This window comes from Solea solea, chromosome 12 (genome assembly GCF_958295425.1).
Source record: "Solea solea chromosome 12, fSolSol10.1, whole genome shotgun sequence".
Lineage (NCBI taxonomy): Eukaryota > Metazoa > Chordata > Actinopteri > Pleuronectiformes > Soleidae > Solea > Solea solea.
In genome coordinates, this window is record NC_081145.1 from 15,056,543 (window position 1) to 15,075,139 (window position 18,597).

Below are 18,597 nucleotides of genomic sequence, written 5' to 3' on the forward strand. Positions count from 1 at the left end.
CAAAGATAGTAGCGAAAAACAATTGCAAAACAGTTTAAAGCAGGTAAATTGGAGTTCTTTTGTATTAGTTGGCTACCTTTAATCAAATATCTTGTATTTTAACAATATATGTATATGTATATATATATTTAAATGACCCTGCTTTTATTACTTCATTCAATAATTGATTGTGAAATAAAACTTCAAAACCAAATTCAATATTTGCCAGAATTCATAAAGCCAATTCATATTAGTCATAGAATTTACTGAATAGATAATAGAAACCTGATGTAAAAAACAAAACAAAAAACATTCAGATTCTGGCAAAACTGCAGGAATGTACAAGCCTGTAGATTTTTCCATATAGAGAAAAATGTGCTTCATGAATTCAGCAAACAAGCAGAACACTAAATAGAAACTGAAATTTAAGTGACAATCCAAAATTATATCTTTGGGATTCAGACATCAGATCATTTTGATTTCTGTCAAATACTTTGTGTACTGTAGGTGGACTGTAGTTAACATTGGTTAGACACAAACCATTACAAAACATTTATAGAACATAAGAGTTACAGGAAAGAAAGTAATTGCTATCAGCATACAATTACAACATACTAATTGTAGCATTACGGCTAAAGAAACTAAGGTTGGAGTTAATTTACAACAAACGAGAAGACAACAGAGATGTTCAATTTGAAATGAATACCTTCAAACATTTCAGCCATCCCCGTCCATTTGACAAAACCGAAACAACAGTAAATTATGACAACATTCAGAAGCATCACAAAAAGCATTTAAAAATATCCATCTATCTACAGGGCTCACACAAATACTAATAAAAAGAAAAAGACCACAGAAATGTTATGAAATACCTACATAAAATCAATGATTCAGAACCTCTCAGTGTACACTTAAAATTCTTACATTCTCAATAATTGTTTATTAGTGTGTTTGTACTGTTAGTTGGGATATTGTAGATTTTGACATGACAATTCACCACTATGCAGTAAAAGAGCTGCAAGATAGCTGTACAGAGGTGCATGTAAACATCCATAAATTGTATACAAATAACCTTTTATGCTCCATCTGTAGCAGACAGCTTTTAAAGTTCCTTTAAAGCCAAGTAAATGAACTGTCACGTCAGAGTAAGTGAACATTAGAGATGTCCATAACAAAGCTTCCTCAGAAAGCAGACATGATCAAATGTAAATCCTGAGCCACTGTATAACAACAATGGTCACATCTTTCTAATGTACATGAGACTCTGCCACTGGCAAATTAGATTATAGGCAACACAAAACAAAAGAATGTATAGTGTAAATAATTAAGTAAGAATTGTGATGCCAACACACTAGGAAGCATACAAAGGCAAAGACTCTAGCAGCAGATTAGCAGTTACAGGTGTGGCCTGCCTCTGTGCATGTTTCATCACTTTGTCTGCATGTTCCCTGCACTTGCTCTACACTTTGTTGTGCAGAGAGAACAGAGAAAAGTTCAGACAGAGTATCGAAACTGAGAAGTGACCTTTGACTCCCAAACCCTAGAGGCTGTGATTTAAACCCGTTAGGTCTTTAACAATTGGACTCTTTTTCATCAACAGGTAAATAACCGTCCTTAGTAGGAGCTGCCTTCTGATGGAGGTTTTCACCATCCGCTGTAAAGACAGCAAGCAGCTTTTCTTGCTCCTTCTTGGTCTTTGGTAAATCAGAGGATGGCGTGGTCAGAAGAACAAAACGCTGTGAACACAGTGACGGAAACAGACATATTATGTCTAACAGACATCAGCCACAATCTTATCTTGGATTTTGAGATTATACAGTGTGGAGAACATCATAACCACTGGATTAACAGGGCTACATCATGTTTGTTATCAAAAGAATAAATAACAGCAATATATAGACTTTAATGACTCTTTCATCATTTATAAATTGTTGCTGCGGCACTCAAATGAGATGTGCAGAAACACTGACATATTAAGACCTTATAAAGATGATATACTGGCAACAACAGCTTTAATTTGGTGTCCTGTTACTGACCTTTGATTTAAGCACTGGTTGAAACAGTGCTGGTCAGCTACATTCAGGAAATGTGTCTGCCATTGTGCATTGAGCAGGTAGTGTACATGGGGTTATCATAGATTTGACAACTGCCTGCTTTTTTTATACTGACGGTGAAAGAGGAATTGGCTCTGGTTTACGTTAAGAAGTGAACTGCTCCAGAAAACAAGTTGAAAAAATCTTGAAAGAGAGCCAAGATTTTGCCCTACATAGGATGATTTTGATAAATGGTACCTCTCTCAGTGTTCCAGGGGTGGTGTATAGTTTCACTGCCACCCAAAACGGGATACACATCATAGACGACAGGGCCAGCAGCCAGCCTATTCCATCACCCCACCATGGGTATATGTATTCATTATTGTACTTGAGAGGTGAGTACTTGATCAAAGCGAAGAAAAAGGTTCCCTGAAAACAGAAACCGTTATTGATGTTACTGTGAAATGCAATACAAAAATGTGTGCAACATAATTCATATAAATAGGAAAATGCATTATTTGTGTTCACTTGAATATTAAAATGTATTTTCTACAATGGACACTAGAGGCTGCTCTTCTTTTAAGAAACCTGTGGAGGACCATGTCAAACCCACAAAGCAAGTTGCAGGGGTGAAGAAGAGCCAGCAGTACTTGATAACAGGGCTGGGCCGATAGCCAATCATGTCCTCTATGTTGTCATAGAAACGGTCAGCACCTGTAGTCAGGAAGGGATGATTGAAACACATGAGGAATCTAAAGAAAAGCATCACATAAATAGTCTTCATTCATGAAACAAATGACTGCTCATAACCTTAAAAGGTCATTGTGATATCTGGCCAAGTAATGTATTTGCATATGAAGAATTTTGCAGAGGCAAAAACACCAAAAGGGAAACTAAAATGTTTAATGGGCTGATTGAGAGAGCAGTGTTTGACAATGAAGAGTGGTGCCAAGTAAGACTGAGGCCTTTGTTACACCCCCTTCAGGGGTTCCTGAATAGCCTGGATTACACACTCACCATAAATCCAAGCAATGCAAACAGTCTCAAAAACAGCCACAAAGAGCAGGCACATCCCACTAGCTGCATAGTAGTCAAAGAGCTGGAAGACATACATTCCTCCCTGTGGGAAAAAACAGATAACTTTCAAAAATAAAAAACTGCATACAATCAAACAAAAGTAAAAGCTAAAACGATGTTTACAGTGACAGTCACTGATCCATATTTTCTTCTTCTTTAGATTATTTTGCAAAGGGCAACTCTGATCACAAAGACGATTCACTGGACATGAGGAAGTAAAGCTGTGCTAAGTGTGCAGTTTCACCAAAGTGGTCATTTTGGTAGACTGCTATTTCACAGCAAAGCAAAAAGGAAAAGTTTCATTGCAGTTCAACCTTTATTTTCCTATTTACACAGCCAGTTAATTTGCCTTTGTTAATGTTTACGCATGTAAAGTCTATGATATGAAACACAAAGAAGTTGGTAAGTTATGCTGACACTAACCTCTGTCAGCATAATGAGTCCCAAGAGGAAGGACACCACCGCCACTGCCAGGATGAAGAGCTCCCTACGGTTTTTACGGCGGAAGGTGGAGGGATACATGTCCACCATGGCTGTGACCAGGCTCTCCACACACACAAACTGACCATGAAAGAAACACATATGATATATTTTGTCGCCTTTTTCAATTAAAGTGACATTTGCACTGTATGTAGTATTTATCTATGTTGTCTCTGAGCGTGTGATTGTGTAGAGGTGCATATAATGGTCTCACTTGACTGTCCAGTCCCAGAAAGACAATCATAATGAAGAAGAAGACGGCCCACAGTGGGGAGAAAGGCATCATGGACACAGCTCGAGGGTATGCTATGAAGGCTAAACCTGGACCTGGGTTAGACAGAGTTCAAATGTCAATTCACTTTACTCGTATCCGGGGGTAGAGTTTGCAGTTTTAAATTAGAAGCATCCTTTGTCAAAATATCTTTTTTCAGGACCATTGGACCAATATTAAAATTAATAAATAAATATTGCAAGAATAAAACTACAAAAAAAAAAAGTGTGTAATTGTGCAATGTCAGCTGGAACAAAGTTACTGTGAGTAGATAGTAGAATATTTGAATATTTGCATCAGTGTTGAACCTTGTTCTTGATCCAATAATTTCTAGGCACAACCCGTTATTTGTTTTTGACAGGCTTATTTTGAAAAAGCAAAATCATAATTACTTTTTCAACAGAGTAAATAAGAGGAAACAGAAGTAGAGGTATGATAGCTGTCATTAAAAAAAAAAAAAGCACCAACCAGATTCAGCCACTTCTGAGATGGGTACATTTTGCTCATAAGACATGAAGCCAAGAATGGAGAAGATGGCGAAGCCTGCGATAAAACTAGTGCCACTGTTCAGGAAACAAAGGCACAGACAATCCCTGGAAACAAAACAGAGAGGAGGCTATAATGAATCGAAACCTCACATGCATATCCACAAATGAATTACACACATAGAAGCACTAAATAACACACAACAGGACTGTTGTTTTCACTGCATTATGTTTTGGTCCACACCTGTAGCAGTTGTTGTTGTATTTGTTGTAGCTTCCCAAGGCAGTGAGGCAGCCCAGGCAGATGGCATAGGAGAAGAAGATTTGAGTTCCAGCGTCCATCCAAACCTTAGTTGACAAAGTTTAGATTTAACATATTGCAGTAAAACCCACCTTTTCCAATAACTTCATTGTCAGGGCTTTTTCATATATAGATAACAAGTTAACAAGTGGCCTTTATTGGTCTTCATCTACTTTGGCCTTTTGGTCTTTGGTCATATTGGTCTTTCTTATCTTTCTAAACCTGTTTTGGTGTAAGATTAAAATGTGGAGGGGCAATCAAAGACACATTTACATTAAAAATGTATCATTTTCAATATGTAGGTTGGCAGTTTGGTGGTTCCTGTTTCTTGTAGCAAAGCAGATTCAAAAACAGTAACAGGCCATAGGTCCAGACGTGCTCCAGTGTGTCAAAAGATATCAAGCCTGCAGTACCTGTGGGTCAGCCAGCCGTCCCAGGTCAGGGTAAAGGTAGAAGTGGATTCCTATGGAGGCTCCTGGCAGTGTCACCCCTCTGATCAGCAGGACTATTAGCATAATATATGGAAAGGTGGCTGTGAAGTAAACCACCTGCAGAAAAACAGTTAGTTGAGCTGGGAAAATAATAAAAGTTAATAAACAGCAAATATTTATCAACTACAGTCCTACTACTAAAACCGCTTAAAAACATCTTTGTTTGACAATAATTTGAAATATGTCATTAATAATACAGCAGGTCTTGAATGGAGGAAGTGAATGCCATGACGGGAGGACAGGTTTTTACCTTGCCAGTGGACTTGACTCCCTTCCAAATGCAGAAATAGCAGATGACCCAGGCAATGGCCAGACAAAGCACCAGGTCCCAGTTCAGAGAACCAATGTGATCAATACCTGAGGAAATTCTTAGAACTCTGCGTCTGGGTCACACGCACACACACAACAAATAAAACAGTCAATGGGGTACATTCGGTGTATTTATGTTCACAACTTTCTTCAGGAGTTTAAAAGCAAAGGGTCTGTAAAATTCAAAAGACTATGTAGGTTTAAAACCTTTAAACCAGTAGAAAAAAATAAACAGCTACACATTTTGGTCTTGGTTTGGTGAGATGAATATTTGGTGAACTCACTGGCACATTAGGCCATTTGGGGACATGGCAGACAAAAAGGCACTTACTCCCAGAACTCAATGACAGGAGAGGTGGCGTTCTCATGGTGATTGATGGAGCTATTCCCCTTCTGAAATACCATACAGGAATCTTGAATGAAGGAAAGACAAAAAAGACATTCAATCCTGTGAAGAAATCCAAGCTTGCGCTGAGGTTTCCAAGTTACACACAGACTAGTGCAACAATGCCAACACTGAGGCGGAGGTGCAATGGAGCACTCACTCGCTAAAGAAAGTTAATTAATAGAATTCTGAGGGGAAAACCAGAAAATAAAAAAATCAACAAGCCACACGGAAATTTGACATTGTGAGTCTATGAATGAACACCAGCAATGGGCTCTGTTATTAGTTCCCATATGTGACATATCTGTGTATGGTTACACGTATATTGTACCAGTGTTCCAGGAGTTGTTGCAAGAGGCCCAGGGCAGGTCCCACGTGAAGGAGTGAGACAGGTAGAAGATGGCCCACGCTAGCACAATGACGTAGTAGATGTTCAGCAGAGCAACAATCACCTGGGTGGCATAGCCCACTCCTGCAACAGAAAAAACCTCAGGATTAAGACATTTACTGGGTCATTAAAAAGCAGTCCTTATTGCTCACTGTTGGCAAAACAAAAAAGGGGATTTTAGGTGGGGGCTATGCAACAAAGAGCTTAAAAAGCCTGTTTGAACTGGACATTACTAACTTTTGAGATAGAGGTGTAGAGTTTTATTTGTGAGCCACGTGATGAGGAATATTCAACAATAACTTAATCTTAGTTTTTCCAAAGCAACTCACCGAAAATTGCATTGAGTCAGTGACAAGAGCTCACCGACAGTCACATTCACCACAGAAATAGAAGTATGATTGAACTTTGGTGTTTCTTACGGTGCTTCTACTAGTTTTTGATGTGAACTATAATGTAAACTACATTTAGGCAAAATTATAATTTGCAAAATTCTCAAAAAAGAAATTGGTGTCCATCCATTAGGCATCAGCCTTCCTCATCTGTAATAGGATGCACACAAACACACACTCTGTATCCTACCTCGTGAACAGCAACCCTTTTTTATTTTTTTTTTCTGTGAGCAATCATTATATTTCTACATTATCAAAACAATGGACAGAAAATAAAGGTTGGTCAGTTTGATCCTCACCAACCTTAACCTGAGATTTTCACCTTCAAGCAAAGGGCACATCTTCCTCCAGGAGGTGATTCCACCCTCAGTGGTGTACTGACCCAGAGCCGTCTCCAGGAAGAAAACCGGGATCCCACAAGCAAACAAGAAGATGAGGTACGGGATAAAGAAGGCACCTAACATAAACACAGATTAAATAGAACAAATCAAACACATCTAATATAATCATCCCATGAACCAAATAATATTTTACCTTCCATTGAGCATCAAACATAATCTAGGATTTTATGTTTGCTGGTTTTCATGTTATTCATGTTACTAATGTTATTCATGTTCCTTTATTTTAGTAAACCTGACCAAATGGAGACATTTTTCTGATTGTCTGTCTGATAGTGAACAACATCATTCAAAAAGTAAAAGAATGATCCTGATTTCTGGGGATATAGGCTGTGGCCTAAGGAAGAGATGGTTAGATTTAGGTGGGGATCAAAAAATGAACACCCATTTTTTTTAAAAAGCTGTTTTTAAACCTAACTCCTATGATGGGGGTGCGTTGGCACTGTGGGAAACTAAGCCTTGATAAAGGATTGCGCTTAAAGCAATAGATCTCCTCAGAATAGATTACACATTAACCCATCACCATGGGTTTGAACTAAGTACTCCTTTCTACTCGCTGCCACACCCTGATGTTTAACATGCAAGACCGCACTCTGAAACTCTTGAACCTTTTGTGTCAAGCAGGAAACAAGATAACAAACCTAAAATAAATAAATCCTGCACTCACCTCCTCCGTTCTTGTAACAAAGGTAGGGAAAACGCCAGACATTTCCCAGGCCTATAATTTCTCCAGCCACTGACAGAACAAACTCAACCTTGTTGCCCCACTGACCCCGGTCAGTCATCTTCTCCTCCGTACTGGGTACAACGTCCAGGGGCCTGCTGTGCCCATTGGAGGCTTCCACCTTCACTGGGCTCACCCTTTCGTCTGTGAAAAAGGGTTAGAGCATAAAATTAAAAACTAAATTGACAGGTTTTGCAATAGCACTTCAACAATCGAGGACGAGCTCTGTGTGGAGTTCTTGCTTCTGGTTGAACCAGGTATTGTGGAATACTCACAAAGTCAAGGAGATAGTTGCTTGTTCCAACGGCGGACATCACATTGCCAATAGCAACTCTTACTATGAAATTGACCATATCAGACACAGCTCTGATAACTCCTAATTGCTGCCTTCAGCACCAGGCATCAGGCACCCACCGTCAGGTTATGGTAGCATTATGAAAAGAGCACTTGTTGGTTGAACACGAGCAGTATAATACTAGGATTCGGCACATGTCATGGCAACTTTAAGAATAGAGAGCTTTTTTACATTTGTACACCTACAGGGACACTCACACTCTGAACATGCTAGATTTATGCAAAGTGTGTTTATTTTAATTGTGAAAAAATGCCCCAAATAACACCATGGTAAGTGAAAGGATCGCGGTAGAAGATTGAATGTTGCAAAGTGCTTCAGATCAGGAGGTGGATGAAAACAATTCAGGACCTTGGCTAGTTCTCAAAGAGAAATGCAAATCACTTGTTTTTCTTCCGTGTGGCAAACGTGTGGTGAGACCTAGCCTGTGGTCGTCTGACTACATCACATGTCAGTCAAGCCCTCAGCCAGACTTTGTGTGTGGATCAAAGCTGACTGAGAGAATCTCTCTCTGTGGAAGAAACAGTTGGCTCACTGACTGTGCCGACTCCTGTCACTCCGCTCTTTTACCGCACCTTTACAGAAACCCATGTTACACGTTGTGTGATTTGGTCTAATGTGACTAATGGAGCAGTCTGCTTTTAATTTAGTTTAGCTCTAGTTCACGCAAGGTGATGGAGGTCCAATCTATTTTAGAAGCCAAAAGCAGCTCGATATAAACATAGTGCCCTTTGTTTTCGAAAAAGGTACTTGGTGGGAATGAAGGTTTGTTGCAAAAAAAAAGCAAAGGACCCCCTTTCTACTGTGCTGGTCTTGCAACCAGATTCCACTTATAACCACATTTCTTTTTTCTAGTTTGTGGATGCTGTGGAGAAAGCTAAAAGCCCAACTTTAAATAGGTGAGCTTTAATACCGGGGAAATTGAGGTTAAATAGTTCTCATAGAACATCAGAAGAGAGGAATAACAGAGAAAATTAGCCAAGACAGAGACCAAACTTATCCTGGTAAAGTCGAGCATTATCCCTGGACACAGCTCAAACCTCACAAACTGACAAAATTAACTTATGCATGTGCATCTGACCATATGAAGGACTGGCTGGACATGAAGTGCAGTTTCTGTAATGTTTAACTCCTTATTGACCTTAGGTCCTAAAATGAATAATTCAACATTTTAGGAAATAAGCATGTTGGTCATGTCTGTAGTGCTCCGCATTAGACGAGCTTAGGGATCAGCAAAGACAACAAAAACCACCATTCTGGGGGTTTTAATGGTTGTCTGGCAACCTCACGGTGGAGTGACTGAACCCGTGCACTTCAGGAAGAGTTCGGCAAAAGTTCAGCAAAAGTCTAAATTATGTTTCTAATTGTCTGAGAAGATCTGACTGCATTTCTGGCGAGTGTCCGCCTTGTGTTTTGTGTTGAATTACCAACAATGAGACCTGCCAGAAACGCACGATCACTGTCAAAATATGGGCTAGACATTGCTTGTTGGAATAATCTGAAATGTAAATATGCCACATTTGGACATGGTTTTAGAGAGTAATCATAATGAAAAGTTATCTTTTGTTCTGACCACCAACTCCTGGAGTAAAAACAACTCTGGCTTTTAGCCGCAACTACTCCACTGTGCTCAAGTTAACTTTGGCAGTCTTTCAAATTGTGAGATAATCAGCTTCTTCTTCTTTTTTTGCTTCTTTTTCTTCTTCTGGTTGCCATTTGTGGTTATACTCAAGGTTGATGATTACAGCAAAAGTAAACCAAAGTGGCAAAGTTATGGATTTGTGCATGTTTGACAAGCATATTACGTACAAATTGTCACGTTGTTTATAAATCTGATAACAGCTTTCCTCAGTCTGTTGTGTTAGTGTTTCCTATATCAGTAGTTCGTTTGGACATGATTAGTGTTAGTACCCAACTTGAGAGTAGTAGAGTCCACATTGTGAAATCGAGGACACGTGAGAAGAAAACACACTCAGGCACACAGTGGCTGCCTGTGGGACGTTTGCATGGTTCTCTGTCTTCTTCATAATATCAACATACAATAAGAACAAAAACCAATTGACGGGAATAATGGACTCGGTCGTGTGGATCATCATGGCATCTCAGTGACAATGGCAATAATAAACATGTGCAGCTCAGAGTTACACATCCATGATGTTGCTCTGCAGCTTATTGGACACTAATACTGTCTCTAACTGGATCACTAAGGGTAAGGACATCCGCATCACATGCTTATTTGTACACAGTACATATTTAGAATGGTCTGGTGGAAGATTGTGAATTATAAATGAAAAATCAGGTGTTTTTTAAAAAAAAATTATAATTCATTCATTGCGTTAAGTCATTTTTGTAATTACAGCATGAGTAGCGTGCACCATGCTGCTCTAAGATCTGCCGAATGTAACCACCAAGTCCTGGAAAAATGAAATTTAGCATTCTAGATGCACAATCTTTGCACTAGAGCATGTTAATTAGCTGTGTTCTTTTGTACTGCAAGCCTTTCATTAGCCACATAAAACACACAGTTTGGTTGCCAAAAAGGATTTTAAACAGTTGAGCTTTAAAAAAATCAAAAAAAAATAATAATAATCTTAACACTTGATCTTCAATAAACAGGTACTCACCTTTCATAATGGTGTGCAAAGACCGTTCCTGGAAGAATGCGGGCCACCAAATACAGGCCTGCTGCTATGCCAGGTTTCACTACATGGAGGGGCGGAGATCTGAGGAAGTGAAAACTTAAGTGAAGCCTGCAATGAGTTTTTCTCTCTGCTTTGCTCTTCTCTAACCCCCCAACCACTCACCACCCACCCCATCCAGCTCCATTCAGATACCCCCACACACCAACACACACACACACACACACACACTCTCCACAGCACACTAGAGGTCTGTGCTGTCTGGTGGGGCCGATTGCGTAACCTTTTGACACACACATTCTCCCAGGGCCTTTCTTTCCAGAGGACACCCAGTAAGTATTGAGGAGAGCCTGCTCACATTTATATTTAGTTGGAAATTGTAGAGTATGTACATGTCCTATTATTTATTGTATTTCACTGGTTTGTAACCATATTAAATAATACTGAATTTGGATATAAAAAAGGTTATTAAAAATATGTAAAAATTAATGGTTCATAAACTTGTGCATAATTACATTCAATATAAGAGCATCCAATAAACTTTTTTTTTCTGATCAATTTGAATGAAAACATTGCTTTTGCATCCTGAATTCAACTTCAGGAAGAGAGCCTTTATGCCTTCAACCAGATTCTTCCCTCACACACTCATTCGTCTATTCAGAACAATTTTCCACCACAGGGGTGCAAAGTGGCCCGGTTCAAGGCATTTATACGAAGGTCACAATCCTGAGGGCCTTTATGGACGTGGGGATTGGGGAAGGGATGAAGTGTATCTGCTTTTCCTTTCTGAGATCCTTCAGGGTGAAGTCTCTAATCCCCCCCCCCCCCAACCCCAACCTCAGATTGGATTCTAATTCAAGACACGGAAACATTCGTTTTGTATAGCTGTGCGCCTGACTGCAGTTATGTTGCTGCTGTGACACTGAGCATTTGCAGGACCAAACATAAAACCTTCTGCAAATCCAAATACCTTGGTTAATATCTGCATGATTATTGCTCCTGCTAACAAATGTAATGTTACAACAGAACAACAGATCCCTCTCTTGGATGCCAAAATAAACAAAAACATCTCGTCCTCAGCTGGTCCAAAAGCAGTTGCTTGGTTGTTACAAATACTCAAAAACAAGTTCCCAATCAGCGCTTCATGGTTTAGCTACCATCCTGACACAGGCCTCTGTGCCCTCCAGGAGACTAAAGCTCTACAACCAGATTATTGCGACCTGCAGGGAGCTCATCCACAATCTTTTATGTCTTAATTCTCTCCAGAGTTTCCTGTGGTTCTTTGACTTTACAGTCACGGGTCACTGCTCAGATTGGAGTTTGTTTTCGAGGGCCCGTGCCTCTTCAGATTAAACTCAAATGTGCTTATTAAATTAAAAATTACATGTGGACAAAATCTTAAATTTTGTCCACAAAATTGATCTGTTGTGGACAAAATCTTAAATTTTGTCCACAACAGATCAGACCGCCTGCAGACCTCCATGTGTAGACTTAATTAATAATTAATATTAGATCACATGGATCCAAGAGGCTGCATCACAACATTAGTTTAGCTGAGATTAATGGAAGAAGTAGGTGTTTTAACTACAAGTTTGAACCAACAAAAACAAAATGATATTGGGACAATGCTGGATCCAGCTCGTACTTTCATGTTGTGGTGGACCATTTCTGCTAAGGCCATGATGTTTAAAGTGGGTAGTAGGTGAGTACACACAGATTACACAATATGTCAACACTGTGATAACTATTGGATCTGACCAAATGTATATGCAATGCAAAAAAAGACAATAGTTAACAAACTTAACAATGGTTTCAATCATTTTATTTTTTTGCAGTGTATCCTCTTTAAACAAACAAGATGCTCAGGCAAGTGTTCTCAATAAACCTATACTGTCACTTTAATTTGGTTAATTGCTACACGTCTTTGGTTGTCTGGTTCATACATTTTACAATCTCAGGTATAGTAGCCTTTAAGCTTTCTTCTCTCTGGTTTATCCTTTTGTTTGACTGACCTTTTTATTATTGTTATTAAGGATTTATTATAGTTAAACATTTCCCATGTATTCATTTTCAGCTACAGCTCACAATGAGAGCTATTCTATAGTTTTGCGAAACTCCTCGCCAGTGAATCCTTTCCATTCCCCTTAAAAGTGTATATTTTGTGGACACGTGGACATGCATAACCTCATTGCTGCTCCACGAGTTGTAGTTCAAACACAGCTGATTTACTGCACATGATACAGGACTTCGGTCAACCAAACAAATTAACAACAGTAGAACTGCCGAGAGCAAATCTGCCACTGCACATTCAGATAATGTGAAACTTTTAGCACATTTATTTCAGATGAAACTTCCAGCAGCAATCAGTGTTTAGTGTTACAAAAGCTTCATGTGAGACACAAACTAATGTGTCTGTTTGATTGTGAAAGGTAAATATAAACAGCACAATCCAATTCATTTCACATTAAAAGTACGTTCCTAGAAATCCTAGAATTGTAATGATTTTTTCCTTTTTTTGTGTGTGTTTGTACGCCACCTTTCACCCTGTGTCAGCTGGGATTTGCTCCAGTGGACCCTCATGAGGACAAAAGCATCGACAATCATTGCTGGATGGATTCCCTTTGAACTGGAGCCCTCTAGTGTTTAGTGTGAAAAAGTACCAGAACAAAACAACATTGAAACACATTCAGAGTCCGGGTTTTGTTGTAATTATTTGCCCAAAAAGCAGAGAAACCATGGACGACTTCAGTATTCATCATGAAAAGGGTATTCCGGATGGTCACTCCACCTGCATCACAACAAAAAAGGTGTGATTATGAAGGCTGACTTTTATGGCAGCAGATAATGTTCACCGAGTTTGAACTTTACCACATACTTACATCAGCAGCTCCACAAAACGAACATTTTTGTTCAGTCCCTCAATGGCTTTCATTTCGTCTTCCGTGAGTGAAAAATCAAATATCTGCGTAAAAATGTACGGTTTCATTAAAATCATATATCTGTGACTGCTATTAAGTAGTTGCATATAAAGAAAAGGAAACAAAATAGTTTGGGAAAGCCACCTGGAGGTTGTGTTTGATCCTCTCTGGATTGAAGCTTTTAGGGATCACGACAACTCCTCTCTGGACGTTGAAGCGCAAAGCCACCTGAGCGCTACTCTTGTTGTAGTTTTTCCCAATGGAAACAAGCAGCTCATCCTCCAACATGGGAGGACATTTCAAATTCACCCTAATCCAGAGAAAGAAGACAAAGCCCATGATCTCAGACTTTAATAATGTTTTTAGCACCCCATCCTTACACTGAATGTTTGTAACAATAATGCACACACTGTATAACTTTGGACATTGCTCAATGATCTCCACATACATGTAAAAGTGTATAAATGCTAGTTTTATGTTATGTCCGGAATCATTCACCCTTAAGCCTAACAAACGAACACATTTCCATCCCTGTGCATGCAGTTCCTGTCCTGTGCCTTCAGCACAGTTCCAGTTCCTGAGTAAACCAAGCATTGCTAAATAATAGCTATGAGCAAGTCTCTTTTGCAAATATCACTCTGACACTGGAATATTGCATATTTCCTGAGGCCTGAAGCGGCTACATACCACGAGGCATCTCTGGAGGAGCCAATTGGGCAATAGCCAACAATCACGATGTCATTTTGACGGCAGTACTCCAGAAGCTTGGGTTGTGTGAAATATGGATTGCACTCAACCTATAAAAAGGTACAGCGTGAAATAAGACAATGCATCATTTTCAAGGAAAATGGCTTAAAGTGGTGTGATATTACATGAGCACTCTTCACTGAAGAAGTGCATTTCAAGAGAAATGGCGAGTAAACAATCTAATGAACAATGAGTATCATCGGTTTCTGTTGTTTAACTTTAAATATACAGAGCCACAGTACATAATGTCCAGTCGACATTTAACCAAGCCAATGAAATGAGTAATAAATATATTAACATATAAACCAAGGACCGATTAGGCTGAGACTGTAGCTGACAGATTTACTGCCAACATGTCAAATGATTTCTTTAACATTAAACGTTAAATGGAAAGCATGAAACCGCAGTATACTGCAATAAACCACCACACTGCATACAGTACATGGCAAAGTCAGTGGAAAAGGTACACTCACCTGGTTTGATACAGGTCTGTGTTTGAGACCAGGTTTATTCAGCAGCAGCTCCAGCTGTCTGCGGTTGAAGTTGGAGACTCCGAGAGATTTCACAAGTCCAGCATCCTTGCAAGCCTCTAATGCCTTTTAAAAGCCAATGATAGATCATGTTTGTTATTTTAAAAACAACATGTGCAGTACATCAGATCACTGAAGGCATGCAGACATTATAGCCAAAGAAGGGATGAGCATTTGCAGCATTGTACACTGTGTTCTCATTAGAACTCACCTCCCATGTTGCACAAAGGTCTGTGTGGTGGTAGATGTGTTTTCCATCTTTGTCTTTTGGATAAAACTCGTCTCCAGGCTAAAATTTAAGCAGTAATTAAAAAGTATTACAGCAATGGTGAAATACATTTGGCTCTCACATAATTCTCTATGATTTTCCAGCTCATATAGCAAATATTATATTTAAAGCAAATATAAACAATGACAACAAAACCACAAAATTAGCAAAACTCTGACTGTCTTGTTTTAAACCCAACACATTATTCCCAAACCAAACAGTCATTCCATGTAATGATGACTTTCAGACTCAAATAGGACTGATAAGATAACTGCTGAGTGCTATCCAGAAACCTTGAAGGCCATTGGAAGCTCAATGACGTAGAGATCCACATAGTCTAATTTTAGGGTTTCCAGTGTCCTTTCCAAGGCCGGTCTCACCAACTCCGGAGGGTGGAAGGTATTCCAGAGCTGAGGAAGACAATACAGACTTTAAAGTAATACACAACACACACTTGAGTGTTCTCAGTCATTCAGACATATCACTGAGGAATCCTGAATCCCAAATACCAGAGCAGTATTACCTTCCCACAGTAGAAAATGTCCTCTCTTCGAACGGTTCCATCAGCAATCTTCTCTCGAATGGCTTGACCCACTTCATGCTCATTGAAATAGACCAGCGCCCCATCAAAGTGCCTGTAACCCACATCTATGGCATGCTTGACACACTCAAGCGGGGTGCCTTTGGGTGTCTTTAGAAAACCCAGAGAAAATTGAAACATTACTTGACCATGTTTGGATTTAGTTATGCTGCAGTTTGTGCAAATGATAAAAAGGTCAAGGTTGATCCAGTCACTGCAAGCAATAACAGCTCATGTGCCTAAACCACGCACGAGCCCTCTTGCATTATTCAGTACATGACAAATTAAGTTAAATTCTAGAAACACGGATATTATTCTGTGTATTTCTCACCGTTCGAGGGTCTCCATATGTGCCCAGTCCCAGCAGTGGAATGTGGTTTCCATCACTGAGGCAGACACTGTGGCTCTTCACAGTCAGACTCATCGCGAACAAAGTGAACTGTTCTCGAGCTTGCTCAACAGATAATGCAGAGCAGGACAGTGAACCTTGAACCTTATGTGTAAACCTCCCATGCAATCCTGATAGTAGCTTCTCTGTGAAAGCATTCACGTCTCCTCTCTTTAATGTGACAAGCTGCGCTCAGTAACAACTGGTTAGGCAGGTTGGTTGTGTATTCAACCAACCTGGTTGAATACACCTTTTTGTTGTTAGATTAGAATATGAAATGCAAAACTTGACAATAAGACTGATAGATTTATAATAAGAAACATTTATCTTTTCTCTGATCTAAAAAAAACAAAAACCAGAACAAACACGCATATATATATATATATATATATATATATATATATATATATATATATATATATATATATATATATAGTGCTCAGCATAAATGAGTACACCCCCTTTGAAAAGTAACATTTTAAACAATATCTCAATGAACACAAAAACTATTTTCAAAATGTTGAATATATATATAAGTTTATATAACATCTGTTAAACTTATAACATGAAAGTATGGTCAATAACATAACTTAGATTACACATTTTTCAGTTTTACTGAAATAAGGGCGATGCAAAAATGAGTACACCCCACAACAAAAATTACTAAATCTAGTACTTTGTTTGGCCTCCATGATTTTTAATGACAGCACCAAGTCTTCTAGGCATGGAATGAACAAGTTGGAAACATTTTGCTACATCAATCTTTTTCCATTCAAGAATTATCTCTTTTAGAGACTGGATGCTGGATGGAGAGTAATCCTCAACTCTTCAGAATTCCCCATAGGTGTTCAATTGGGTTCAGATCAGGAGACATACTTGGCCACTGAATCACTTTTACCCTGTTCTTCTTCAGAAATCCAACAGTGGCCTTAGATGTGTGTTTAGGATCATTGTCATGTTGGAAAAGTGGACGACGACCAAAGGCACGGAGTGATGGTAGCATCTTTTCTTTCAGTATAGAGCAAAACATCTGTGAATTCATGATGCCATCAATGAAACACAGCTCCAAGACACCAGCAGCACTCATGCAGCCCCACATAAGGACACTGCCACCACCATGTTACACTGTAGGCCATCAGTTCCAAAAACATTTATCTTTGTCTCATCACTCCAAAGTACAGAGTCCCAGTAGTCTTCATCTTTGTCAGCATGGGCCCTGGCAAACTCTAGGCAGGCTTTTATGTGCCTGGGCTTTAGGAGAGGCTTCCGTTGGGACAGCACCCATGCATACCATTCCTCGGCAGTGTATGCTATATTGTGTCACGGGAAATAGTCACACCAGTTTGGCTTTCTACTTCCTTGGATAACTGCAGTGAACTTGCATGCCGATTTTCTTTGACCCTTCTCATCAGGAGACGCTCCTGTCGAGGTGTTAACTTCCGTGGACGACCTGGACGTCTCTGTGAGATGGTTGCAGTTCCATCTTTTTTAAATTTTTGTAGCACTTTTGCTACAGTATTCTGACTGATAAGTAAAGCTTTGCTGATCTTTTTGTAGCCTTCACCTTTGCGGTGTAAAGAAATGACTTTCTTTCTCAGGTCTTGAGACATTTCTCTTCCATGTGGTGCCATAGCTAACAACATGAAATGGGAAGGGGTTTATAGTCAACTGTCTGCTGGACACCTGTGTGATGAATAATTAGACTCACCTGTGGATGATTATTGTTAAATTGTTTATTTGTAGTCTAAAATTTAGCCTTGCTCCAGAGACTTTCAGTGTGGTGTACTCATTTTTGCGTCACCCCAATTTGAGTAAAACTATAAAATTTTGTTCTCTAAGTTATATTATTAACCTTACTTTCATGTTATAAGTTAAACAGATATTGAATAAAATTAGTCTTGTCAACATTTTGGAAATAGTTTTTGTTTTCATTGAGATATTGTTTAAAATGGTACCTTTCGAAGGGGGTGTACTCATTTACGCTGAGCACTGTGTATATATATATATACATACATACATACATACATACACACACATATACACATATATACACACACATATATACATATATATATATACACATACACACATATATATATATACACACACACACACACACACAGATAGATAGATAGATATACATAGATAGATATACATACAACACGGCTCTTAGGCTGCAACAAAAATAGGGAGAGAAGACGAGGACTAGTACAAAACAATGATTTATTTACAAATTGAGGATTAAATATCAGTGTCAGTAATCAGTAGGTGCATATTGCACACTTCAATAAAGACGCAGTGTGGCTTCATTCACATTCTTTACTGGACAGTCTGAAAATACACATCGTTACGTTTCTGTCCAGCCGGATGCAGGTTATACCCTGTGTGTATCGGCTGTGTTTTCCATGTTGATTTGAACATATATACAGACACATATCACTGGCTGTTACATTGGCACCATATCT

The 18,597-nt window shown here is 39.1% G+C and overlaps 2 protein-coding genes across 2 annotated transcripts; both read right to left on the reverse strand.

Moving 5' to 3' along the window:
- Positions 1–102: 102 nt before the first annotated feature.
- slc6a13 (solute carrier family 6 member 13) lies at positions 103–11,070 on the reverse strand. Its single transcript, XM_058646306.1, has 15 exons — positions 10,687–11,070; positions 7,654–7,854; positions 6,911–7,045; positions 6,143–6,283; positions 5,758–5,839; positions 5,368–5,500; positions 5,040–5,174; positions 4,570–4,673; positions 4,309–4,433; positions 3,784–3,896; positions 3,513–3,650; positions 3,030–3,132; positions 2,626–2,726; positions 2,271–2,441; positions 103–1,715 (listed from the first exon to the last, which is right to left on the reverse strand). The coding sequence occupies exons 1-15, from the start codon at positions 10,691–10,693 to the stop codon at positions 1,551–1,553; spliced, it is 1,854 nt and encodes a 617-aa protein (XP_058502289.1). The 5' UTR covers positions 10,694–11,070; the 3' UTR covers positions 103–1,550.
- Positions 11,071–12,506: 1,436 nt separating this feature from the next.
- On the reverse strand, positions 12,507–16,242 carry LOC131470466 (aldo-keto reductase family 1 member D1-like). Its single transcript, XM_058646307.1, has 9 exons — positions 16,076–16,242; positions 15,688–15,855; positions 15,458–15,574; positions 15,108–15,185; positions 14,840–14,962; positions 14,307–14,416; positions 13,764–13,929; positions 13,581–13,663; positions 12,507–13,489 (listed from the first exon to the last, which is right to left on the reverse strand). Exons 1-9 carry the CDS (start codon positions 16,166–16,168, stop codon positions 13,447–13,449), a joined length of 981 nt encoding a protein of 326 aa, XP_058502290.1. The 5' UTR covers positions 16,169–16,242; the 3' UTR covers positions 12,507–13,446.
- Positions 16,243–18,597: the final 2,355 nt, after the last annotated feature.

What these genes read in the sequence shown, in the direction of transcription:
- LOC131470466 (XM_058646307.1), bottom strand. Translation starts at nt 16,168, where the DNA reads ATGAGTCTGACTGTGAAGAGCCACAGTGTCTGCCTCAGTGATGGAAAC. An exon ending in ACAGACCTGTATCAAACCAG is followed by an intron (nt 14,417 to 14,839) that starts GTGAGTGTACCT and finishes ACCTTTTTATAG; the next exon opens with GTTGAGTGCAATCCATATTT. An exon ending in TCCTCCAGAGATGCCTCGTG is followed by an intron (nt 13,930 to 14,306) that starts GTATGTAGCCGC and finishes TCTCTGGATTAG; the next exon opens with GGTGAATTTGAAATGTCCTC.
- slc6a13 (XM_058646306.1), bottom strand. An exon ending in GATGTGCCCTTTGCTTGAAG is followed by an intron (nt 6,284 to 6,910) that starts GTGAAAATCTCA and finishes TTTCTGTTGCAG; the next exon opens with GAGTGGGCTATGCCACCCAG. An exon ending in GAGTCAAGTCCACTGGCAAG is followed by an intron (nt 5,175 to 5,367) that starts GTAAAAACCTGT and finishes GTTTTTCTGCAG; the next exon opens with GTGGTTTACTTCACAGCCAC.